This window comes from Apodemus sylvaticus, chromosome 2 (genome assembly GCF_947179515.1).
Source record: "Apodemus sylvaticus chromosome 2, mApoSyl1.1, whole genome shotgun sequence".
NCBI lineage: Eukaryota > Metazoa > Chordata > Mammalia > Rodentia > Muridae > Apodemus > Apodemus sylvaticus.
The window spans coordinates 26,119,664-26,146,944 of NC_067473.1; the positions used below are offsets into that span (position 1 = coordinate 26,119,664).

General features: G+C 41.8%; 1 protein-coding gene across 1 annotated transcript; it reads left to right on the top strand.

Annotated features, from left to right (window-relative positions):
- The first annotated feature begins 3,003 nt into the window (after positions 1-3,003).
- Positions 3,004-27,045, top strand: LOC127677797 (disks large homolog 5-like). The gene is made up of 5 exons (XM_052172793.1): positions 3,004-3,136; positions 22,766-22,925; positions 25,243-25,386; positions 26,008-26,188; positions 26,902-27,045. The coding sequence occupies exons 1-5, from the start codon at positions 3,004-3,006 to the stop codon at positions 27,043-27,045; spliced, it is 762 nt and encodes a 253-aa protein (XP_052028753.1).
- Positions 27,046-27,281: the final 236 nt, after the last annotated feature.

Genomic DNA, 27,281 nt, shown 5'->3' on the forward strand with positions numbered 1-27,281 from the left:
ATCTGAGCAGGAGACATTGCAGCATGGAATGGCCTTGCCTCAACATGTAGGAGGCCCTTAGTCCCATGGAAGATTGATGCCCCAGTGGAGTGGAGTGCTGAGCAGTAGGGGAGGAGAAGGTGCGTGGGTGGGGGAGCACCATCATACAAGCTAAGGGCCCTGACTCAAGCCATTTTAGACATAATAATGCACATTGACCTTGAATTTGATGGGTACTAGGTGAAGGATATAGATGTGAAATTTCCTGATTAAAATCCTCACAACATGCAGTACATAACACAGAACATGGACAGAATGACCCTGGTCTGAATCAAGATTTTTTTCTTTTGTTTTACATGGTCATGTAGGCATGTTACAACAACAGTATGAAATAGATGGCTAGCAAGTGACAAATTTGCTACAGTTATGCTATGGCACAAAAAATTATCAGAAAAAAATGTATCCTTATGAAAAATTTCTGCATGACCTTACCATGTTTAGACAAGTTCTGTGGCCTCAAAAGGAGCTCCTTAGAAGTAGAACAGAAAAGGTGTTTGTTACCTGAAAGGAGGGGCCTGAGCAGTGTTGCTCAGCCTTCTCAGTGACAATTGCACCTCACTCTGTCCCTGCAGGGGATCCCAAATTGTCCTTCCAACTTCCCTGTAAACCAGTGTAGGCACACAATGGCCAGGAACCAGTGCTGGTGTCCCACTCCTCACTTATGCTCCATTTTAAACAAATGTACATGTAGAAGCAAATACAGCGTGACCACTTGGCATTCATACTCTTCACATCTTACTGAGGGCAGCAATTGCTTGACTACACCCAAATCTAAAAAATATGTGGGCACTAGGGAAGTATATCAAGATAAAGCTAGAAGAGAGGTACATGAACTCTACCCTGGATTGAATGCAGAAATGTGCCGGTGGAAGACACATGTATTGTTAAATATCCCACTAAGTTCACATTGTGTCTGCTGGATTTATTCTCAGGGCAAGGAAGTGTGGTATCTCTGATGGTGTCTGTCAAGTCCCTCGAAAGGTTCACTGGGTTTTGGCCTCAGCACATGATATGTGGTGATGTGGCAGTGGCACTCAGGAAAGCTAGAGATTGTAACTGGCACAGTATCATGCTAGCAGCAGTGGATAATACTCAGTTGTTCAGATGGTGATATACACTCTCATTATTTCTTTTTTTTTAATATTTTTATTTTCTATATTCTTTGTTTACATTCCAAATGATTTCCCCTTTACCAGATCCCCTCTCCCCATATTTCCCATAAACCTACTTCATTTCTTAATGTGAACCCAGGGAAAGAGAGAACAAAATCCTTAGAAAAGAAAGAACATTTCCCCTTCTCCATCTTCCCAGCTAGAAACACTTGCAGAGAGAAAATGGTAAGTTCATTAAAATAGACAAAGATTGGTAGATGAGGCCTTGAATGGAGAGTGTGTTTCAGTGTTTTCTCTGAAACCGAGTCGTAAAAATTCCATTTCATTATCTACCTGGCCTCCCAGGCTAACCTTCACCTCAGATAATCCACTTTACTCTTGTTAGGCTTACAAGTGGGGCTCCTAGGAATGGTAGGACAGGACTAGTCACTGACAGAAACCTGGGTTTTCTAATGCTGAGGTGTGTACCCACCAGTGTAGCTACAGACATTTTGTTCTATGTCAGCTCCCTAGTTCGATTGCTGCTATAATGTGCCTGCCAAATCACTGACACAGAAAAGTAACTTGTCCCAGAGGAAGGTCATGTTGACACATACTCTTATGTTCTTTATGACGTTTGTTAAACTTATCATTTTCAACACAATTTACATAGGACCCATCAAATTAATGGTCAATATACACTCTTATATCTAAAATGACCTAATCAGAAATGAGCTCTGGACACTTCCTACAACTTCATAGAAGCTACATGTATTTTGGGTTTTCTGTTTGTTTGTTTGTTTGTTTGTTTTTGTTTTTTTGCTTTAGAAGTTGATGAATATAGATGTTTGTAGCCATGGCTCAGATCCCAAAATCTAATAGGTGGTCCTGTTCAATCAGTATTATGGTCTACATTCATTAATCCATCCCTATTTATTTGAGATAGGTGTTTTTCTGGTTTGTGGGGCCGATCATGAACCCAAGCACAAGATGTTAGGCCCTTGCTCTGTGCACTAACATACATCTATTATATTTTCATACACCCTTACCAATTTTGACTATTTTATTTTGTTCTGACATAATCTTATTTTATAGATTATAGAGGGCTATTAGCAATCCTCCCTTGGTGACAATGGTGCAGAGATGAGACTCTCATACTCTGCCTGAGGGCCTTTCCATTGGTGGCTCCAATATTTTACTTTCCTCTGTCAACTGATCTCTAGTCTCTTGCCAGAATCATGAGGACTGCCTCTCTCTCTCTCTCTCTCTCTCTCTCTCTCTCTCTCTCTCTCTCTCTTAAGTCATCTAGGGGCAGCTTTAAAAAAGGTAAGCACAAGATATCATGAGTGTAGCCCCTAACACACATGCACATATTAACCTGCCCTGCAGGCTCTGCCTGGATTTAATTTCATGCACCTGTACCAAAGACAGGAGAACTTTTGACTGCACTTTAGAACTGGAGTTATTTCTCAGTACATTTTTAAAGGTTCATATTGCTGATTGAGGAAAATTTGAGAAAGGATGAGACATTTCTGAGAAGGGTTTGAAAAGGAAACCCTCAGTTAGAAACACAGGGATTACTGAGGTGATGGAAAATAAGGCTAAGTAAACCATGGCCTTGGAAGGAAGATGGGCTCAGTGGCTATGCCCCAGGAGAGTCTTCAGGAAAGAGCACTTAAACTTCATGTTCAGTACAGTGAGAACATTAGCAGGGAGCCAAGGCTGTATGTAACCCATGACATCAGCAGTCCCTTCTTGAACATTCTATAATCTTCCGGAGAGTTCTTGGCATGAGCTGTGATGTCACCAGTGTTGTAGCAACAGCAGAGCATTGTGGTTTCTCAGTCAGTGTCTAGAGGATACACTGATAGACATGTTTGCCCGACTCAGAAAACTATTTCAGAGAACCAATGTGGATGGGAGAGAGACTAGAGAGAGGAGGAAGGGAGCTGGCCTTTCATCTGAGAGTAATGAAGGACAAAGGAGGTGGTCATGGAGAATGTGGAGTAAGTACTGGGAAGTGGATATTGAGCTTCCTGGCAGGGTGGCCCGAGCTGCCCTTTCTAGCAAGTTCCAATTCTTCACTTTCACTGAGTATGGTGGTTGTTACTTGGGGACAAAATGAGAGCATCAGAAGTCACAGAGGATCTAACCTACACCAATTAAGGGAAGGACATCACTGCCTTCACTACCATGCTTCTAGCTTCAGCTTCTCTGACAATAGTACCAGGGAGAGATTTGTGCTGCTAATCTCTTGTTCTCAGAACTACTCTGACTTCCTCTCCCTCAAAGTTCCCACCTTAGCTTTCCCACTGGTTCTGGGTGGCAGGAATAATTGTACTGTAACCAAAGACCTATCAGAGTTGATAAACCCAGCAGAGATTCGATCCTGTGGCCACTTCTTGAGTGTTTGTTGTTTCAATAGAGGAAATAAATCTCGGTGTTCTCCCCCTGCAGGATGTTTTAAGGCCATTTCCTGGGCCTAGAGTAACAGGATAGGAGATCTTAACATCATACAGCACTCAAGTACTTGTGAATAGTGAATTTATAGTGTGACTTGTGAAACCAGAGGACTAAGGACTCTGAAGCCAAGTTTCACTCTGTGCATTTGGTCATAAGACAGGAGAAGCCATCTCTGTGGTCATCATAAGAATACATAGGGAGACAGAGGGCACACATGGCTGCTTACATCTCCTAGTCTCTATAGAGTGATGGGAGAACTGAGATCCACTGAGGATGCATCTAAAGCCTGGACGAAACTCTGTGTGGTGTCACTAGGTTCTAGGCCTGTGGTCTACTTTATAAGCCTCAGAGTAGACTGTCTACACTCTATGCATTCCCAACATTTAAGTTCACTTGTGTTCTTTTACCTACAGGGGCTGGCAGGCAGACATCATCCCCTGCAACTGTTCTAAGCAAGAAGCAGGCCAAGGAGGAAGAGAAGAGGCTGACCAGAGCACTGCAGCTCGTTACCCAGGAGAGAAATGAGCTGAGAGATCGCTTGATCTATGTCACAGAGGGAGCCATGAACAAGAGGTATGCATTGCTCCAAATGCTGTGGTGTTCACCTGGAGACTAAAATGCCACACTTGTCTTTTTAAGGTGGTTGATCATAGGAAGGTGTATCTTCATAATATCCCAGGGTCAAACCTCATGTCCCTAAATACTTCTTAGAGGAGAGACAGAACCTGAAGCTTGTTCAGGAGTAAGATGGGAAATGGATTCTTCTGCTTCCTCCAGGTCAAAAGTGGAATTGCAATCTGAGTGAAGAATTCAGGGATAGAGGCAATGGTCAGTGAGTTCCCAGAGTGCTTTTGGAAAGCCCTTGAAAGGAGGTGATTTTGTGAGGTTCTGGGAGCTGAGAGTTTGTGGTGAGTGTGTGTACTGGACTGGCAGGTGACTGAGTGCTGGAAACTGCTAGATGCAGATGGAGGGGCCTGGTCCCACATTGTTCATCTCAGTGCTTGACTAGACACCTGAGGCTCTGCCTGTTCCTCTTTCTCTGAGTGACTTATACTCTGAGACTATAATGTTGCATGCATTTCTTCTGCATCTTGTATTCTCTCTGCTTCTGTCTCTGATTCTCTCTCTCTCTCTTTCTGTTACTCTGTCTCTTTTTTTCCTTACATTTGTGTACACACATTGTATACATGTGTGTATATCTGTTTCTGTGTGTGTACATGATTGTGGTGCCTCTTGTGAATTAATTTTTTTCATGTTTAATATTTCTCTCTACTCTTTTAAATTCAGGGATCTGTGACATCCAGGGTACTCTGAGACCATATTGTTGCACATACGTCTGCTGATTCTCATTCTGTTCTCTCTGATTCTGTCTCTGTCTTTATTTCTCATTCTCTTGCTCTGTGTCCTTTTCTCCTAATTTGTGAGTGCCCGTCTATAAGTCTATTTGCTTCCACGTGTGCATACAAGTGCTTCTGTTTCATATGTTTATATTTACCTCCACACTTTGGAATCTTCTGGTCTGTGTATTAGATGAGGATTTACATGCAGCTTCAAGGTGATGTGAGTCCTGATGACTGGGAGCCCCCACTTTAAATAGCACTGTTCCTTCTCTTTATGAGGACATTTATGTAAACAGTTGCACCTTTTGGGTAGATAATAAGCATTGGTTATGTCTGGTCTCATCTAAAAAATTATGTGTAATTTCTGCCTCTGAATCCAGGAATTATAATCCGTGTTGTCAAAACAGGGAAAATATAATCACAGGTGTCTAGTTGGCAATGACCTGTAGCCTAGGCTATTGAGGGCATAAGGCGCTAGACTGCCCGTCCAGAGCTAATGAGTAAATACAGGGAGCCAGGGCACCCTCCATCTGGATATATAGCTTATGCTGTCCTTGGGAAAGGATAAAAAGTTTCCAAAGATGCAAAAGATCCAGCATGTAGAATCCAGGAATTGACCTTCCTGTGCTGGGAGTACAAGAACCAGTCTGTGTTCATGTGTTCTTAGAGGAGTGGCCCCTGGTTATGGAATGCAGTAGCAGTATGGGGCAATATCAGAACAGGGAAGTGGGAAGGGGTGGAGGAGGGAGTAGGGGGAGGCAAGAGGGCTTATGGGACTTTTGGGGAGTGGTAAGCCAGAAAAGGGGAAAACATTTGAAATGTAAATAAAAAAAATATATCAAATAAAAAAAAAAGAAACACATTTTCAGCCAGGCTATGATAGCACACACCTGTATTCCCAGCATTTGAGATGCAGTGGCAGATGGATTTCTGAGTTTGAGGCCAGCCTTGTCTACAGAGTGAGTTGCAGTACAGCCAAGGCTACATGGAGAAACCTTGTCTCAAAATTACTATATATATATATATATATATATATATATATATATATATATATATATATATATATATATATATATATATATATATATATATAATACGTAGGTGTGTATGTGTCTTGGTTTCTGAAAAGGTGTTTTAAAAAAGAAGCACATGTTCATGGAGTTCTATCTTCCTGGGGACAGGCCATACTACACACCAAATCCATTAGGAGATTATGACATTTCTACACACCTTAGAGAAGGAGAACATTGAGGCCAAACAGACCTTCCAGGATCTCAAGAAGGAGATTAACTTCTATCGGTAAGTACTGTTCATGGAGGTCACCAGGTGTGGAATGGCCATTTCTGACTTCCTTTGTTCCTGGACTGCAGAGTCTGCAGGTCTGATTCTATCCCTTCTGCCTTTTAGCCATCACTGTGCCTTGGGACTTCTCCTGTCAGTTTCAAAGTCTGTAAGAGAATGTTACTCATCCTGACATTGTACAGGCATCATCAGGAGCCTCTCATTAGAAGAGTGATTCAGATCATGAGAGGGTTATGGTACAGTTCTAGGTCTGTGGGACTCAGGCATGGTTTTACAGAGCTAAATGTGATCTAACAAAAGGATACAATGCCCTCCTCATGATTCTACTGACTACATTGAGGGTATCTGCAACCTACTAATTGATGTTGCTGAAATGCATTGGGCTGTCATGGATAGTTTCAGATACCTTGTTCTTTTGGAGAGACATGCAACCTTATTGGAGTTTGGGCTGCAGCAATCATTTATTTCTTCCCTCAAGTTGCTATTTGCTGTTTGTGTACCTCTCTAGAATGTATTGATATGTATTGCATTAGGTATTCCTGGGAACCTAGGTCCTGGTGGGGTTAATGGGACCTTGATGTAGGAATGGGAGAGGGAGCCTGCAGGATCTTATCATGAAGATTTTGTCTCTAGCAACCTGCACAGCCGGCTCCTGATGCAGAAGAACATTATGAATAAGAGATTGGTCGCACTGAAGCAGGAGAACAAGGAAGTACATGCTGATTGGACCATCATTCAGCAATACCTGATTGACTTGAACCTGAATGTTAAAGATGAACAGGACAAGACCAGCATCCTCCAGGGCCAACAACATCATGTAGGTACAAGCAGCTCAGCCTGGCTTATACTGACTGATAACATTTTCCCACTGCATCCATCTTTGCTTTCACACTGCACCATTCTAACACACAGTCCCAAGCAGTCACCCACCTCATGGAATGCAGTTGATCATTGCTAGGGCTATGCACATTCTGGGTTGTGAACCTCTTGAGATAAGCTGAAATATGGCAAGTATACCTTTGTACTCCTGTTTATTCTGAAGACCAGTAAGGGTGATAGATCAATATCATGCAGCATTCCTACACCTGCTCATGATATGTGGGCTGCTTTGCAGAGCTTTGAGTAAGTTCAGCATCCTGTGACAGAGGGCATGCAACGGTCATATGATTTCCCAAGTGGTTAGCAACTTGCAGGATTAAAATTCAAACACTAATAAGAAATATGTTATTCTCCTTGTCTTTGATCTGTGTGGCATGTGGCATTTTCCTTTCCTCCTGTAACCCAGTGAGGTCTCTCCCAATTGCCCATTTCTTGGTGTGGCCTGATAAAAATGAGTAGCAGCTTGTCAGCTCATGTAATAGGTTAGTGTTGCTGGATATTTTGCTGTGCCTGCACTTATAACAGCAATGGTGTCAGTTAAAAGATCAATGGTAACATTCCTGTTGAGAGGGTGGTAGGCAGCAGCCTGACAGCTGACATTTAGGTTCCCAACAAGCCTCTGTCTTAATAACTGCCTTCCTCTTCTAGGATTCAGAGAGTGTAGTAAGAGCTGAAATTTCCACAGCCCAGGAAGAGCGCCTCCTGCAGAATGAGTTACCACCTCAGGAAGCCCCTGATGAGCTCCATCCTCAACAGCCACAAAATTCCTTGGATGAGTCTTCTACCACATAATTCAATTTCTCAGGTTGAATAGGCCCTAACTACCTAGCCAGTGAGCCAATCAATTCAGGAATTTATTCCCTTTCCTGTACAAACAATACCCCTTGGGGGAGAACTGAGGTGGCTGCCCTGCCACCACATGTCCAAGAGAAGAAACAGACTGTATGTCCCTGTTGCTGAAAGTGTAGTGAGAGAACTCTGGTTCATAGAATTTACTGTTAGAGTTTTGATTGCTGTTTGGTTTTTTTTTGCTGTTTTGTTACTTGTTATGTTATTGGATATTATATATTATTGTTATTGCCTTTTTTCCTTATGCTTTTCACTGTTTATAGTAATTATCTTTAAAAGCCTGTTTTTGAAATGTATTTCTGATGAATAAAAATTTATTTGTAACTCCTCACTTTTGAGACCATATTACTTATTCAGGTTTTCTGTCCTATCCTGTAGACATAGACCTCACAATCACAGATGGATCTCTGTAAGCCCCAGGAAGCCTGGCTATAGACTGATTTCAAAGCCCACTAGGGTATACAAGACAATGGTCTTTTGTATGAATAATGTGGCTTCTCCCATGGATACACACTTTAGGATGTAATCACTGACATACTCGCTCCCTGCTGTCATGTATTCTCCTACTCCTAAAATATAGAACTCTATTAGAATGGAGACTGCAGCTCCTGTCTATTTATTATAGCCCATGAATTTCTACCTAGAACAATCAGACAACAAAATGACCTCAAGGGCATACAAAAGATAAGGAACAATGTCAAAGTATTGCTATTTACACATGATATGATAGTATACTTAAGTGATTCCTAAAGATGTACAAAAGAACTATACCTGATAAACACCTACAGGGAAAGTCTCTTGATTCATAATGAACTTTAAAAAGTCAGTAGCTGTTTTTATTGAAAGGATAAAGAAGCTGAAAAAATTAGGAAAGCCACAACATACAACACCCAGAATTATTAAAATGTATTGTGGTATAAGTTTATGGAAGCAATGAAAGACCTATAAGACAAGATTTTCAAATCTATGCTCCAAATGCAAGTGCACACTCATTTGTCAAAGAATCTTTACTAAGCTCAAATCACACATTGCACCTGACACAATAGTTGTGGGTGACTTCAACACCCCACTCTTCTCAATGAACTGATCAGGAAAGCAGAAACTAAACAGGGACACAGTGAAACAAACTGAAGTTTCAGACCAATTAGATTTAACAGATATATATAGAGAGAACATTTTATCCTAAAGCCAAAGAATATATATTTTCCTCAGCACCTCATGGTACTTTCTCCAAAATCGACCATATAATTGGTCACACGACATACCTCAACAGATATAAGAAGATCAAAATAATCCCATACCTCCTATCAGATCACTATGGAGTAAGAGTTGTCCTCAATAGCAACAAAAATAACAGAAAGCCCACATACACAGGGAAGCTGAACAATACTCAATGACACCTTGGTCAAGGAAGAAAGAAATCAAAGACTGTTTAGAATTTAAAGAAAATAGAGGCACAACATACCCAAATTATGGGACACAATGAAAGCAGTGCTCAGAGGAAAACTCATAGCCCTGAGTGCCTCCAAAAAGAAACTGGAAAGAGCATACATTAGCACCTTAAGGACACACCTGAATGGCCTGGAACAAAAAGGTTAATTCACCCAGGAGCAGTAGAAGACAGGAAATCATCAAACTTAGGGCTGAAATCAATCAAGTAGAAACAAAGAGAACCAAACAAAGAAAATTCTGGAAAAAATTATCATGAGAAGGAAAGAGCTCCCATGGTCAGAGTTAACAAGGATTACCATAGAGAAAATGGACATCTGAGGGAAAGCAACTTAAAGATACAATACATTCCTATCAAAATCTCAACACAACTAATTACAGGTCTTGATAGAGCCCTTCTTCTGTTCATATGGATAAACAAAAATCCCAGTGTCTTAGTTTGGTTTTCCTTTACTGTGAAAAGACACAACGACCAAAGCAGCTTTGTTATAAGAGGAAACATTTAATTGGGACTAGGTGACAGGTTCCAAGGTTCAGTCCATTAGTCCATTATCATCATTGAGAATAGAGCAGAGTCCAAGATGGTATGACACTGGAGGAGCTGTAAGAAAGAGCTGTGTCTTCTTCTGCATGCAAACAAAAGACTGTCTAGTTTATAGCTACATGGAGGGTCTCAAAGACCAATCTCACTGTCACACACCTACAACAAGGAGGCCACAACTTTTAACAGTGGTATTTCCTTGGTCAAGCTTATTGAAACCACACATTTCACTCCCTGGCTAACATAAACTTGATCAAATGGATGAGTCTATTGTGGCCATACCTATCCATAGCAAAACAGAAAATATTCTTAATCCAACTCAGAGGTCCCATAGATCATAAGAGGTTCAAAAATGTTAAAAGTCCAAAATTCAAAGTCTCTTCTTACATACACACAATCTCTAAAGTGTAATCCCCTATAAAATCAAAAGATGTAAATCACAGGCATCTAATATCACAAGATATATACCACCATTTAAAAAATGTCATACTGAGAAAGTCCCAGATTAAAGCAAGACAAAAACACAGCTTCTCAAACTGCAACTCTAAATTTCCCTGGGTGAACATATATGTTACAAATGAATAGGCACCCACATTCATAAAATAAACTTTACTAAAGCTCAAATCATGAATTGCATCTCACACAATAATAGTGGGAGACTTCAACACCACGTCCTCATCATTGGACAGATCATGGAAACTCAAACTAAACAGATAGAGAATGAAACTAACAGCAGTTATTGACCATGTTATAACAGACAGCAAAAGAATATTTTATCATAAACCAGAAGAATATATCTTCTCAGCACCTCATGGTACCTGCTCCAAAGTTGACCATCCTCTCGATCACAAAACAAGCTACACCTGATACAAGAAAATTTAAATAATTCCATGTATCCTATTGGATCACCAGAGTCTAAAGCTGGTCTTCAATGGCAACAAAAACAACAGAAATCCCACATACATGTGGAAGCTGAACTATACCCTACTCAATGATAACTTGGTCAAGGAAGAAATAAGAAAACATTATAGAATTTAATGAAGATGAAGACACAATATCTCCAAACTTATGGGACACAATGAATGCAGTGCTAAGAATAACACTCAAAGATCTGAGTGCATCCATAAAGAAAATGAAGAGAACATACACTAGAAGCTTGACAGTACACCTGAAAGCTCTAGAACAAAAAGAAGCAAATACATCCAAGAGGAGTAAATGGTAAAATCACACTTGAATTAGCAAAAGGCTCATTATCAGTGGACATCTTTTGTCCCCCACCCCATTGCCTTTTATCCTCAACTTGTTTAGTTTTGGAGGCAGGGTCTCAATACACTGTAGCCCTGGATGGCCTGGAGCACTGAGATCCATTGCCTCTGCCTCACAAATGCTGGAATCATAGGCATGTGCCACCATGGCCAACAACAAGTTGTATTTCTATTTTTACTTTTTATGTTATGAGTGTTTACCTGTATGTATGTATATATGTACACTGCATATGGGACCTAGTGTACACTAAGATCAGAAGAGGCACCGGATTCCCTGAAACTGGTTCTGGGAACTAAACACATGTCCTCTACTAGACCAACCTGTGGTCTTAGCAGCTAAGCTGTTCCTGAAGCCCACTCCAACATGAATTATTATAACTTAGTAGTAGGATGAATAGGAACTTTAAGGACTTTAAGAAATGCAAAGAGGAAAATTTATAGCCCTGAGTTCCTCTATAAGGAAATTAGAGAGATCTTACTCTAAAAGCTTAAGTGATCATCTGAAAGCTCTAGAACAAAAAGAAGCAAACACACTCAAGAGGAGTAGAGGGCAGGAAATAATGAAATTAAGGATGCAAATCAACCAAAAAGAAAGAAACAGAATTATACCAAGAATCAACAAAACCAGGAGCTGATTCTTTGAGAAAATCAACAAGATAGATAATTCCTTAGCCAGACTAACTAGAGGGCACACTATCCAAATTAACAAAATAAGAAATAAAATGGAAGAAATAATAACAGAAACTGGGGAAATACAAAAAAATTCTACTCAGATTCAGATTCTACTAAAAAGGAATACATTCAACAAAAGTGGAAAATCTGGATGAAGTAGATAATTTTTCTCAACAGATACCACTTACTAAAATTAAATCAGGATAAACCATCTATATAGCACCATACCCCCCAAGAGAAATAGAAGCAGTCATTAAAAGTCCTGCAAGCAAAAATATCCAGGGACAGATGATTTTAGTGCAGAATTCTATCAGAACTTCGAAAAAGATCTACTACCAATACTTATCAAATGCTTTCCAAAAAACAGAAACAAAAGGAACATCACCGAATTCAGTCTATGAAGACACATTTATACTGATTCCAAAACCATAAACAGAACCAAAAAAGAAAGAAAACTTCAGACCGATTTCAGTTATGAATATCAATGCAAAAATACTCAATAAAACTCTCACAAACTGAATCAAGGACCACATCAAAACAATCACTCACCTTGATTAAGTAGGCTTCATCCAGGAATGCAGGGATGGTTCAATGTACGGGAATCCATCAATGTAATCCACTCTATAAACAAACTCAAAGATAATAACCACATGATTATCTCATTGAATGCTGAAAAAGCACTGGACAAAAAACAACACCCGTTCATGTTAAAAGTATTGGAGAGATCATGAATTCACGCTTCATACCTAAATATAAGAAAAGCAATATACAGCAAACCAATAGCCAACCTCAAACTAAATGGGTAAAAGATCAAAGCAATCCCATTAAAATCAGGGACAAGGCAAGGCCCTACCTATTCAAAATAGTACTTGAAGTTCTAGCTAGAGCAATAAGACAACACAAGGAGGACAAAAGGACACAAATTGGAAAGGAAGAAGTCAAAATATCACTCTTTTCAGTTGATATGATAGTATACTAAAGGGACCCCAAAATTTCTACCAGAGAGATCCTGCAACTTCAGCAAAGTGGCTGGATGTAAAATTAATTCTACCAAATCATCAGGCATGCCTCTACTCAAAGTATAAATTGGCTGAGTAAGATATTAGGGAAATTATACCTTTCACAATAGTCACAAATAATATAAAATATCTTGTTATGACTCTAAACCTCTAATGAAGCAAGTGAAAAATCTGTTTGGCAAGAATTTCAAATCCCTGAAGAAAGGAATCAAAGAACTAAAAGATGGAAAAATGTCCCAAGCTCAGGGATTAGCATGATTGACAGAGTAAAATGACATCTCACAATCTTGCAATCTACAGGTTTACTACAAACTCCAGGAAATTCCAAGTCAATCCTTCAGAGTTAGAAAGAGAATTTCTCAGATTCATTTGGAATAACACACACACACACACACACACACAAGATAATGAAAACTATTCTCAACAATAAAAGAACTTCTGGTGGAATCACTATCCGTGGCCTCAAACTATGTTATAGAGCAATATTGACAAAAACTGCATCGCATTGGAACAGGCACAGGCCAGTAGTTCAATGGAATAGAACTGATGATCCAGAATTGAACCCACACACCTATGGTCACTTGATCTTTGACAAAGAAGCTAAAACCATCCAGTGGAATAAAGACAGCATTTCCATGAAATAGTGCTGGTTCAAGTGAAGTTAAGAATATAGTAGAATGCCAATTGATCCATTTTTCCCCTCACCCCCTCCCCCGAACACCACCCCCTCATGGAGATATTTTATTAGACATAAATTACTTGGTCAAGAGTTTGAATCATTAACTGCTCAGACTAGTCCAACCTGCTGCTGAGAGCAGCTATGGATACTGGGCAAACACAAAACTGTAAAATCTTAACTTTCTTTATGCGACTTTGTTCTCCAGGGTGACTTAGCAGTCAACAATGTCAAAAGGTTGCACCTAGAATTCTCTGCCTCCTCAATGCCCAGAGACTTGAAGGGACAGGGAAGAGCCTGGAAGCAGCAGGGTGCTACACTAGGGTCTGGAGTCAGTGGCTGATGGTGCCTTCCTGACTTTCTGGTACTAGGCAGGTTCCTAGGGCAGTGGGACTGGGGACCGGGGAGGGTAAAGAGGACCGGACCTGTGTCTTTCTCCAAAGAGGCCTGCTGTTGCCTCCTTCTCCATGGAGATTACCACACTATGGAGTCCTGGGATCCAGTGGCTCTCCCTGCCAGAAGCTGTGATCTTGGCAGGGGCACAGGAGGCTGGGCATAAGTCACTTAATTTCCAAATAAAAACAATAAAAGTGCTTGGAATGTAGCATAACTGGGAGGTGCTTTCCTGGCAGGTATGAAGCCCTGGTTTGAGTCCCAGCCCCACATAAGTTGGACATGATGGTACACAGATGTAGTGCTTAAAGTTGGGATGTTCACTAAGCAGTTCAGAAGGTCAAAGCTATCCCGAGCTACATAGATACTGATCCTTTCTTATATAAAACAATCTGGGTATCTATGAGAACCTGTCCTAAAACAAACAAAAAGACAATGGTATTGTAATTTTACCTAACATGATATAACTATCCCCATACAACCAAAGCACATTAATTATTCTCCAAGAAAAATTAGTGAAGTCCCTTTTGGAATGTTTACAGTTTAAATATGCTAACAGATTAAAAACTTAAGTACTCATATCAACTCAATGCTATGTTATATAATAAAAGGAATGGAAGGAAAACATGGATGTTACATACAAGAAGACACACATAGGCACACATAGACATCTATCCTATGTATACATGTACAAATGTATCCTTAACAAAATGGGACAAAATCACTCATGACATTTATACTCCTCATTTCTGTAAATGGTCATATGGCCACAGCTGGTATTATCTCCTTATAGCTTAGTTTTTTGTTTTCTTGTTTTATTCTTTTCTTGTGAATGTGAGTGTAGGCACACATGTGCCATTACACATATGTGGTAGAAAGAAGACACAATGATGGGACACAACCTCTGGCTCATCTTCTACGTTCTTTGAGACAGGCTCTCTTGTCACCTGCTGCTCCGTGTGCCAGGCTGGCTGATCCATAAGTTTCGAGGGACTCTCCTGTCTCTGCCAGCTTTCTTTCTGTAGGAGCGCTGGGGCTGCAGATGCCCACAAGCACATTCAAGCCTTTGTGGATTCTGGGATCTGAGGTTCAAGTCATCATGCTTGTATGCAGTTCTCCTTCTTCCCACCCTCTTTAAATATTTGCTGTTTTAGAATGGTCAACCTATTGAGGCCTTTCTGCACATCTACACATTTCCTTCAAGTATGCTTTAGGTGTTACTTAAACAAAGATGGCTTTCCTGTAATGGCCTCTAATTTCTGTGAGTATCTGAATTTAATCTGCAAATGATCAATACCTGAACAGGAACTAAGAATAATGATAGAGTGAAGTGCTGGACCTGAGATGTTTGAGGTAATTCTACATCTAACAGACAATACCATGTCTCAAACATAGGAGAAAAACCTGGCCTGTTTAGGTGATTGAAGCTATGGGGGCTAGTAAAATCTTTCAGGCCAATGCGCAGAGGGAGAAGACAGGAGGAAGACATGAGCCACAGATTTGAAAAAAATTACCAACATGAGAAATCAGGACAGACAGACCCCTTTACTAGTTCTAACCTCATAATATTTGTTTAATGTGTATTTCAAAGCATTAAACAGGTATGTATATCTGGAAGCTTGGGAGCTACTAATATTTAGAGGGTCGTCCAGTCCACAGCTGTTCACCGGCAGGCATTTGGGGGCTTGACCACACTCACATTTGAATTTCTTCTAGCCTATTTGGAATGTTGTTGCATTCAAGATTCCACCATCTGTCGGATGTAGGGTAGGTGAAGATTCATTCCCAATCTAATCTAATAGAAGAGAAAGTGGGGAAGAGCCTTGAACACAAAGGCAAAAGGAAGACCATCCTGGACAGAATACCAATGCCTTATGCTTTAAGATCAAATACAGACAAATGGCACTTCACAAAATTGCAAAACTTCTGTAAGGCAAAGGACACTGTCAATAAGACAAAACAGCAACCTACAGATTGAGTAATTTTGTTTTTTACCAACCCTATATCTGATAGAGGGCACATATCTAAAATATACAGAGAACTCAACAAGTTAGACTGCAGAGAGAACCAAATAACCCTATGAAAAAAGAGGAGTATTGAGTTAAACAGAGAAATCTCAGAGAATGCCTGAGAAGTACTTAAAGAAATGTTCAATATCTTTGGTCAACAGGGAAATACAAATCAAAACAACTTTGAGAATCCACCGCACAGGTGACAGCAGATGATAGCCAGGCTGTGTATATAAAGGAACAATCCTCCATTTTTGGTGGGACTGCAAGCAAGTAAAACAACTTCAGAAATCAATCTGGCAGTGTCTAACATTATTAGAAATAGTTTTACCTGAAGACCTAGCTTTGCCACTACAGGGCATATACCCAAAAAATATTCCAACACATAACAAGGACACATTTTCTACTATGTTCATAGCAGACTTATTTATAATAGCCAGAAGCTAAAAAGAACTCCGATGTCCCTCTACAGAAGAATGGATACAGAAAATATGGTTACAGAATGGAGTACTACTAAGAAATAAAAAAAAAAAACCCAATGACTTCTTACAATTTGCAGGCAAATGGATAGAACTAGAAAATATCATCCTGAGTGAGGGAACCCAGACACAAAGTAACTCACATGTTATGTGTTTGCTGATAAGTGGATATTTGCTCTAAACTTCACAATGCACATGATACAACCCACAGACACTATGGAGCTTAGAAGGAAGGGAGACCAGGGCATGGCTGCTTCAGTCCTGCATTGTGGACATAACAGGATGATGTTGGGAGGTGGAGGTAGAGGAGACCTGGGAGGAGAAGAGGGGGGTGGATATAAGGGGGCAGTCTCAGGTACTGGTGAGGATAGGAGGTAGGTACAGAGGGTCTGGAAATAGAACAAAAATATATAGCAGGGAGGGTGAGGAACTGGGGATAGTCACCTGAGGGACACAGACAACAGGTAAACATGAGGCTCCCAGGACCCAAAGGGGATGACTTTAGCTGAAATGCACAGAGAAGGGAGAGATAGAACCTGTAGAGACCACCTCCAGTGGATAGGAACACCTCCCCACACTCCCACGATCCCCAGGGACCACCCTCCTTCAAGGGATGGTCCCACCAACTCATTTCAAAATTTGTAACCCAGAAATGTTCCTGAGCAAAAGAGCAGGGACTGCTAATAGTCCAGAGACGGAAGGAAGGGCCACCCACGCACTGCCCTACCTGGGGATAAATCATGTCTGCAGACACCAAACCAGACACTGTTGCTGTGGTAAAGAGGTGCTTGCTGACAGGATCCTCTTGTGAAGGTTCTTACAGAAGGTTGGCGAGCAGCTGACCACTGGAGCCAACCATTAGACTGAGCTCAGGGAATCTGGTGGGGAGCTGAGAGAAAAGCTGGAGCAGCAGAGGGGAATGGAAACACTGTTGGAAGAACAACATCTGCAGCCAGGACCACCTCGTGATCCCAATGACTAGACTACAAACTGAGAAGTGTTCAGGGAGGGATCTTTACCTCTAGATACATTGTAGCAGAGGATGGCCTTGCCTGACAGCAATGGAGGAGAGGCACTTAGTACTGTGGAAGTTTGATGCCCTAGGGTATGATGTGGAAGCAGTAGGTCAGGAGAGGATGGGTGAGTGGGGGAGCACCCTCATACAGGCACAGGGGAGTGGGAAAGGGCAGATGTTGTTTGAGGGGTTGTTGGAGGGGTAAGCAGGAAGTGGTATATTATTTAAGATGTAATCAAGTGGAATAATTAATAATAAATACATTTAAAAAATACACATATGCCAGTCATTTAATTTTAACAATGAAGACTCAGGAGCCAGATGCTGGGGGTGAAAACCTGCCAGGTCAGAGAGGTCAAGCCCTCACCTGACCCTCCCACTCCACTCTGTCCTCAATATCTTTCAACTTAAAGACCTTCCTTTGGTTTACTTATATCCTTACCCTTTCAAGGGTTACTTGCTCTGCCTCTTGACCTGGAGTTGACTTTCTTTTGCTTTACAATATAGGTGTGTGCTAGGGCTGAGTCACAGGGCAAGAAAGTAAAATAAACCGAAAGCTCTTGGGTTAAAGGTCTGTGCTAGGGCTGGGCTAAACTGTAAAATGTTTTCTTTGTTTGTTTTCAGTAAATAACACACTCTTATAGTTTGCCATCAAAACAAATATCCTGCAACATAAGTTGGCAATGTTACCTTCATTATAGAAATCCAGCTCTCTGTCAATTGTTCTGGTTGTTCCCAGGCACGTCTGAGGGCATCATCATGGGAACAAAATGGTCCCAAGGAAAATCAGAACTGGGCTCTTGAAGGTGTTGCACAAGGCCGATAGGGACCTAAAAAGCACCAAGGACACCCCTGATCCTTATCACAAGGGTTAAATCACCCATCCTACTGTCACATAATGTATTGCAAGATATCACCATTCCTGACCTTGGCTCACACTCCTAAGTGCTGCGAAATGGAAGGGTTCTTGTCCAAGGTTCACTCAAAAAACCAATAACTAAAAATAAAAAAACCCTGAATCCAGCTAAACAGGGATGGTTTATTGAATGCATACTTCAAGACTGACCAATCAGGGCAACAGATCAATAATATGCACTACCTATCTCTCAGGGCCAGCTCCGTGTAAAAACCACAAGAGCTCATGCACACAGGCTGGAAATGCTGCCCTATATGGACCCTGACTCAAGCTATTTTAGACATAATAGTAATACTGACCTTGAATTTCATGGGGCTATGGGAAGTATATAGATGTAGAAATTAATAAGATTAACAAACCTCACAACATACAGAACATTCCATGGTACATGGTCAGCATGACTCTGCTCTGAATCAAGATTTTTCTTTTGTTTTATATCCATGACTGAGAGGCATATTACATGATATAGATGGCTGTGATATGACAAGTTTGCTACAGATATGGAAGGGGGCAATCCTTATCAAGAAGAATTGTATCATTAGGGAAAATAACAGCATGACCTTACCATGTTTAGACAAGTTTGGGGCCTCAACAGGCGCTCCTAAGGAGAACAGAGACTGTGTTTTTTTACCTGAAAGGAGGGGCCTGAGCAGTGCTGCTCAGCCTTCTCAGTGCCCAGGTAGTGAGTGAGCAGCTCTGGGCCTCAATGGGTGCTGGATGATTCTTGCCAAATGACTTGCTCCTGCCAGTTCTCGGGAGAGTATCAGGAGGCAAGGTCTTCTTCTTGTCAGATGTGGCACATGTCTACCACATCTAATGGAACAGGGCAGTGGCGATTAACCTGCTCCTGCCAGTTCTCTAGAGAGTGTCAGGAAGTGAGATCTTCCCCTTGTCAGATGTGGCACAGGTCTCTGAAAGCAGGGCTCTCTCCCTCTAAGTGCAGGACTCCATGCAAGTCAGATGCTCCCTTGCAGGATACGTGGCCAGACACCTGTAGAGCTGCCCAGTTCCTACGTGCAGAAGGAACCCAGGAGGGCTGTGTCCCAAGCAATCTTTCACTCTCATCTTCCCTGCATTTCTGGCTGAGCTGGCTGCTTGGTCACAGGAGCCAAGATGGTAGTGACCTCAGACCGCAGGGCAATGATATTCAAATCTTATTGAGGGCAGCAATTGCTTGACTACACCCAATTTTCTAAAAGGTCTGGGCTCTGGGGAAATAAATCAAGATAAATCTGGGATAAAGGTGCATGAACTCTGTCCTGTACTGAACTAAGAAACATGGGAGTGGGAGAAGGATGTATGGCTAATTAGAATACTAGGTCCCCATTGTGTCTGCTTGATTTAATCTCAGGACATGGAAGTGGAGTATCTCTGATGACTCTGTCTATCCCCTTGAAAGGATCACTGGGCTGTAGCCTCAGCACTTGGTATTTCATAATGGGGCAGCAGCACTCAGGGAAGCTAGAGATTGTCATTGGCACAGTATCATGCCAGCAGCAGTGGATAATACTCAGTAGTTCAAAAAGTCATAACCACTTTCATTTGTTATTAATCTGGACCCAGGGAACAATAGAACAAAATCTTTAGAAAAGAAAAATCATCTCTACTTCTCCATCTTCCCAGAATGAAAGACTGGTAAAGAGAGAATGGTAAGTTCTTTATAATAAACAAGGATTTGTAGCTGAGGCCTTGGGTGTATAGTATTTTTCAGTGTTGTTTCCTGAAACAGTGTCTCAAATATTCCATGTTGTCCTCTACCTGGCTTTCCAGGTTAACCTTCAGCTCAAACATTCCTGCTTCCACTTTCTCATAGCTAGGCTTACAAGTGGGGCTCCTAGGACTCTTAGGTCAGTACTAGTCACTGGAAGAGAGCTGGGTTTTCTTTTCTTTTTTTTTATTCAATATATTTTTATTTACATTTCAAATGATTTCCCCTTTTCTAGCCCCCCACTCCCCGAAAGTCCCATAAGCCCCCTTCTCTCCCCCTGTCCTCCCACCAACCCCTTCCCACTTCCCCGTTCTGGTTTTGCCCTATACTTCTTCACTGAGTCTTTCTAGAACAAGGGGCCACTCCTCCTTTCTTCTTGTACCTCATTTGATGTATGGATTATGTTTGGGGTATTCCAGTTTTCTAGGTTAATATCCATTTATTAGTGAGTGCATATCATGACTCAACTTTTCAGTCTGGGTTACCTCACTTAGTATGATGTTTTCTAGCTCCATCCATTTGCCTAAGAATTTCATGAATTCATTGTTTCTAATGGCTGAATAGTACTCCATTGTGTAGATATACCACATTTTTTTGCATCCACTCTTCTGTTGAGGGATACCTGGGTTCTTTCCAGCATCTGGCAATTATAAATAGGGCTGCTATGAACATAGTAGAGCATGTATCCTTATTACAAGTTGGGGAATCCTCTGGGTATATGCCCAGGAGTGGTATAGCAGGATCTTCTGGAAGTGAGGTGCCCAGTTTTCGGAGGAACCACCAGACTGATTTCCAGAGTGGTTGTACCAATTTGCAACCCCACCAGCAGTGGAGGAGTGTTCCTCTTTCTCCACACCCTCTCCAACACCTGCTGTCTCCTGAATTTTTAATCTTAGCCATTCTAACTGGTGTAAGGTGAAATCTCAGGGTTGTTTTGATTTGCATTTCCCTAATGACTAACGAAGTTGAGCATTTTTTAAGATGCTTCTCTGCCATCCGAAGTTCTTCAGGTGAGAATTTCCTGTTTAACTCTGTACCCCATTTTTTAATAGGGTTGTTTGGTTTTCTGGAGTCTAACTTCTTAAGTTCTTTATATATATTGGATATTAGCCCTCTATCTGATGTAGGATTGGTGAAGATCTTTTCCCAATTTGTTGGTTGCCGATTTGTCCTTTTGATGGTGTCCTTTGCCGTACAGAAACTTTGTAATTTTATGAGGTCCCATTTGTCAATTCTTGATCTTAGAGCATACGCTATTGGTGTTCTGTTCAGAAACTTTCTCCCTGTACCAATGTCCTCAAGGGTCTTCCCCAGTTTCTTTTCTATTAACTTCAGAGTGTCTGGCTTTATGTGGAGGTCCTTGATCCATTTGGATTTGAGCTTAGTACAAGGCGATAAAGATGGAACAATTCACATTCTTCTGCATGCTGACCTCCAGTTGAACCAGCACCATTTGTTGAAAAGGCTATCTTTTTTCCATTGGATGTTTTCAGCCTCTTTGTCGAGGATCAAGTGGCCATAGATGTGTGGGTTCATTTCTGGATCTTCAATCCTGTTCCATTGATCTGCCTGCCTGTCACTGTACCAATACCATGCAGTTTTTAACACTATTGCTCTGTAGTATTGCTTGAGGTCAGGGATACTGATTCCCCCAGAATTTCTTTTGTTGCTGAGAATAGTTTTAGCTATCCTGGGTTTTTTGTTATTCCAGATGAATTTGTTAATTGCTTTTTCTAACTCTGTGAAGAATTGAGTTGGGATTTTGATGGGTATTGCATTGAATCTGTATATTGCTTTTGGCAAAATGGCCATTTTAACTATATTGATTCTGGCGATCCATGAGCATGGGAGGTTTTCCCATTTTTTGAGGTCTTCTTCCATTTCCTTCTTCAGAGTCTTCAGACCATCAGGAGTCACAGAGGGTCTAACCTATGCAAATTCAGGGCAGGGCATCACTGCACTTCACTCTCATGGCTTCATTTAGCTTCAGTGGCTATCTGACAGTAGTAGCAGGGAGAGAATTGTGCTCCAGGCCATGACCTTATGTTCTCCTCACCCTGACAGTTCCAACCCTACCTTTCTTTATCACCAGCTGTGGGTAGGAAGCATTTCTGTACTACATACAAAAATCTGTAGCAGGGGATACACCCAGACAGAGATGTGATTCAATTGATACTTCTGGGGTATTTGGGGTTTTAGTAGGGGGATCTGATCAGTGTGTTGAGCATGTTCTCACACTGCATGATGTTATAATCCCATGTCCCGGGCATCAAGTAACAGGGTAGGAGATTTGAACATCTCCTAGTACTCATATACTTGTGTACCATGAATTTATTATCTGGCTTGTATAACCACAGGACTGAGGACTCTGAAGCCAAGATGCACCCTGTGCAGATGTTAATAAGCCATGAAAGCCATCTCTGTGGTCATCTTAAGCATGTGTAGGGAGACAGAGGACACACCTGTCTGCTTACATCTCCAGGTCTCTATACTGTGATGGGAGATCTGAGATGCACTGAGGAGGCATCTCAAGCCTGAACCAAACCCTGTGTGGTGTCACTGGGTTCTAGATCTGTTGTCCTTCTGTACAGGTCTCAGGGTTGTCTGTCTATACTCTGTGTCCCCACCATGTAAGTTCACTTGTGTTCTTCTACCTACAGGGGCTGGCAGGCAGACATCATCCCCTGCAACTATCCTAAGCAAGAAGCAGGCCAAGAAGGAAGAGGAGAAGCTGACCACAGAGCTGCAGCTCATTACCCAGGAGAGAAACGAGGTGAATGATCGCCTGATCTCCATCACAGAGGGAGACATGAACAAGAGGTATGCACTGCTCCAAACACAGTGGTGTCAGTCTGTGGTCAGCAATGTCACCCTCGTCTTACCCTTTTAAGGAGGGCTTTTCTAGGAAACTGTACCACCAGAATGTCCCTGTGCCCAACCTCATGTCCCAAAATACTTCTTAGAGAAAGGCTGAACCTGAAGCTTGCTCAGGAGCGATGTAGTAAATGGCCTCTTCTGATCCCTCCAGAGGAAAAGAGGGACTTGTTGTGGGAATGAAGAATTCAGGGATAGAAATAGTGGAAAATGAGTCCCAGAGTGCATTTGGAAAGCCCTTGACATGCGGTGGCTTTGTGAGTGCGTAGGAGCTGTGAGTTTGTGCTGAGTGTTTGTAATTGCCTGGCAGGTGACTGAGTGCTGGAAGCTCCTGGAAGCAGATGGAGAGGCCTGGTCTACATTGTTCATCTCAGTGCTTGACTAGACGCCTGATGCTCTGCCTGTTCCTCTTCACAGGCCTTATACTCTGAGACAGAAATGTTGCATGCATTTCTTCTGCATCTCATTGTGCTCTTCTGTTTCTATCTCTGTCTCTCTCATTCTTTGACTCTGTTTCCATTTCTCCTTGTATGTGTGTCCAATTCTGTGTGTCTGTGTGTGTGCACATGCACCTACCTGTGCATGCACTTTGTATGTTTATATTGCCCTTCACACTTTGGAATCTAGAAGTCTGTGTTTTGTCTTGATGATTTACCTGTAAGACAGTTTCAAGTATATGTTAGTGCTGAGCTCTGGGAGCCCCCATCAACACTGTTCTTTGGCTCTGGTGTCACAATCGTTCATACATTTGTATCTCCTGGGCAGATTTTTATTTTTTTTATTTTTTTATTCGATATAATTTATTTACATTTCAAATGATTTCCCCTTTACTAGCCCCCCCACTCCCCGATAGTCCCTTCTCTTCCCCTGTCCTCCCTCCCACCCCTTCCCACTTCCCCGTTCTGGTTTTGCCGAATACTGTTTCACTGAGTCTTTCCAGAACCAGGGGCCACTCCTCCTTTCTTCTTGTATCTCATTTGATGTGTGGATTATGTTTTGGGTATTCCAGTTTTCTAGGTTAATAACCACTTATTAGTGAGTGCATACCATGATTCACCTTTTGAGTCTGGGTTACCTCACTTAGTATGATGTTCTCTAGCTCCATCCATTTGCCTAAGAATTTCATGAATTCATTGTTTCTAATGGCTGAATAGTACTCCATTGTGTAGATATACCACATTTTTTGCATCCACTCTTCTGTTGAGGGATACCTGGGTTCTTTCCAGCATCTGGCAATTATAAATAGGGCTGCTATGAACATAGTAGAGCATGTATCCTTATTACATGGTGGGGAATCCTCTGGATATATGCCCAGGAGTGGTATAGCAGGATCTTCTGGAAGTGAGGTGCCCAGTTTTCAGAGGAACCGCCAGACTGATTTCCAGAGTGGTTGTACCAATTTGCAACCCCACCAGCAGTGGAGGAGTGTTCCTCTTTCTCCACACCCTCTCCAACACCTGCTGTCTCCTGAATTTTTAATCTTAGCCATTCTGACTGGTGTAAGATGAAATCTTAGGGTTGTTTTGATTTGCATTTCCCTAATGACTAATGAAGTTGAGCATTTTTTAAGATGCTTCTCTGCCATCCGAAGTTCTTCAGGTGAGAATTCTTTGTTTAACTCTGTACCCCATTTTTTAATAGGGTTGTTTGGTTTTCTGGAGTCTAACTTCTTGAGTTCTTTATATATATTGGATATTAGCCCTCTATCTGATGTAGGATTGGTGAAGATCTTTTCCCAATTTGTTGGTTGCCGATCTGTCCTCTTGATGGTGTCCTTTGCTTACAGAAACTCTGTAACCTTATGAGGTCCCATTTGTCAATTCTTGCTCTTAGAGCATACGCTATTGTCCTGGGCAGATTATAATGATGTGATGATGTCTGGCCTCATCTCCACAATTATGTGTAATGTCCCTCTCTAAGGTATAAGGTACTCAGGATTTAGAATTCCTGTTGTGAAAATAGGAAATATAGAACCACAGGTTTCTGGTGGGCGAAGATCTGTGGCCGAGGCTCTTGAGATTATAGCTGTTTAGACTGCATCTCCAGCCCTACTGAGCGAACACAGGGATCCATGGCACCCTACACCTGGATGACTAGCTTCTGCTATCCCGGAGACAGGAAAACAAGTTTCCAAAGCTGAAGAATATCCCAGTATATAGAATCTAGAATGTGGTTTTCTGGGCCTGGGGTAGTACAGGACCCAGCCTGAGATGATGTATTCTTAACTATCCACATTCATGGAGTTCTCTGTTCCTGGGATCAGGACCTTCCAGAGGCTGAATTCAATGTATGAACAACTGAAGTTAAAGGAGGAGGAGATCAAGTCATTTCTTCACAACATAGAGATGGAGAAGATTGAGGCCCAAGAGTACATCCAGGAGCTCAAGAAGGAGATTAACTTCTATAGGTAAGTACCAGTGAGGGAGGCCACCAGTTGTGGAAAGGCCATTTCTGCCTTCCTTTCTTTCTGGACTGGAGAGTCTGCAGGTCTGGTTCTATCCCTTCTGATGTTTAGCCAACAGTGTGCCTTGGGATTTGGACTCACTTTTTATAAGTCTGTAAGAGACTGTTACCCCTCCCAGTATTATGAAGGCCGACTCAGAAGTCTCTAGATAGAAAGCTGATTTAGTTCATGAGAGGGTTATTATGCAGTGCTAGGCCTCTGGTACTCAGGCAGGGTTTTACAGACCTGACTGTGATATAATACAAGGACAGAATGCCTTCCTTTTGGTTCTACTGACCTTCTTTGATGGTATTTGCCCCCTACTAATAGATGTTGCCCCATTGCATTGGGCTGTCATGGATAGTTGGAGATCCCCCTTTCTTTTGGAGAGACGTGGACCCTTATTGGTATTTGGGCTGCAGCAATCCTTACTCCCTCAAGTTGCTGTTTGCTATTTGTGCAGCTGTGGTGGATGCATTGAGATGTATTGTATTAGGTCTTCATGGCAACCTGGATCCTGGTGGGGTTGTTGAGACCTGTAAGTATGAATGGAGGAGGATCTTACTATACAGAGTGTGCTTCCAGCAACCTGCATAGCCGGCTCCTCATGGAGAAGATGCTTGTGAAGAAGAGGAGGGTCATGCTGATGCAGGAGAGCAAGGAAGTACTTCTTGACTGGTCTCTCATAGAGAAATACTTGGTTGGCTTGAATATGAATGGTAAAGACGAACAGGAGAAGACCAGCAACCTCCAAACCCAACATCAGGTAGGGACAAGCAACTCAATCAGGCTAATACTGTTTTATACCATTTTTCCATTGGATCCATCTTTGCTTTCACCTAGCACCTTTCTAATCTACATGCTCAAGCAGTCACTGACCTCCTGGAATGTAGTTGTTCATTGCTCTGTCTATGTGCAAGTATTCTGGGATATTAGGCTCTTGTGATATACTGAATTATTGTCAAGTGTACTTTGGTGCTCTGCTTGAAACTACAGTACAATAAGGGTGACAGATGAATAACCAGACACATTCCTACATGTGCTCATTATAGGTGAGATGCCATGGAGAGCTTTTAGCAACTGCTAGGTCCTGTGACAGAGGTCATGCAAGGGTCATGTGACTTCCCAGGTGGGAAACAACATGAAGGAATAACAACTAAATGGAAACATCATTGAGTGCTCCTCATTTTAATTGATCAGGTGGCATGTGACATTCTGCTTTTTTGGGGGAACAAAATGAAGTCTCTTCCCATTGCCCATTTATTGGTTTGCTCTGATAGAAGTCTGAGTGACATTTTTCAGCCTTTGTATTTGTGAGTGTTGTTGAATATTTTGCCCTGCCTGCAGTTATAACAGCAATGGTGTCAGTTCAAAGACCAATGATAACTTTCCTGCTGAGGTAGTGGGAGGCAGAAGCCTGACAGCTGACATTTATGTCCCCACCAAGCCTCTGTCTTAATAGCTGCCTTCCTCTTCCAGGTCCCAGAAACTGTAGCAAGAGCTGAAATTTCCACAGACCAGGATGAGGGCCTCATGCAGAATGATTTCCCACCTCAGGAGCCCCCTGCAGAGCACCATCCTCAACAACCACATAATTTCCTGGATGAATCTTCCTCTACATAATTCAATTCCTCAGGGCGAATAGGCCCTAACTACCCAGCCAATGAGCCAGCTGATTCAGGATGTCATTCGCTTTCCTGCTCTGACAACACCCCTTGAGAGAGAACTGAGGACTGCCCTGCCACCAAGTGTCCAAGAGGAGAAACAGGCTGTACCTCTGTGTTCCTAAGAGTACAGTGAGAGAACTGTGCTTCATATAATTTACTGTTAGACTTTTGGTTGAAGTTCTGTTTTTTTTT

Excerpts from the sequence above, each read along its gene's own strand:
- LOC127677797 (XM_052172793.1), top strand. The coding sequence starts at position 3,004 with ATGTTTGCCCGACTCAGAAAACTATTTCAGAGAACCAATGTGGATGGG. Across the intron at positions 22,926-25,242 it reads GAGGGAGACATGAACAAGAG|GACCTTCCAGAGGCTGAATT; the intron begins GTATGCACTGCT and ends TCCTGGGATCAG. Across the intron at positions 26,189-26,901 it reads ACCTCCAAACCCAACATCAG|GTCCCAGAAACTGTAGCAAG; the intron begins GTAGGGACAAGC and ends TTCCTCTTCCAG.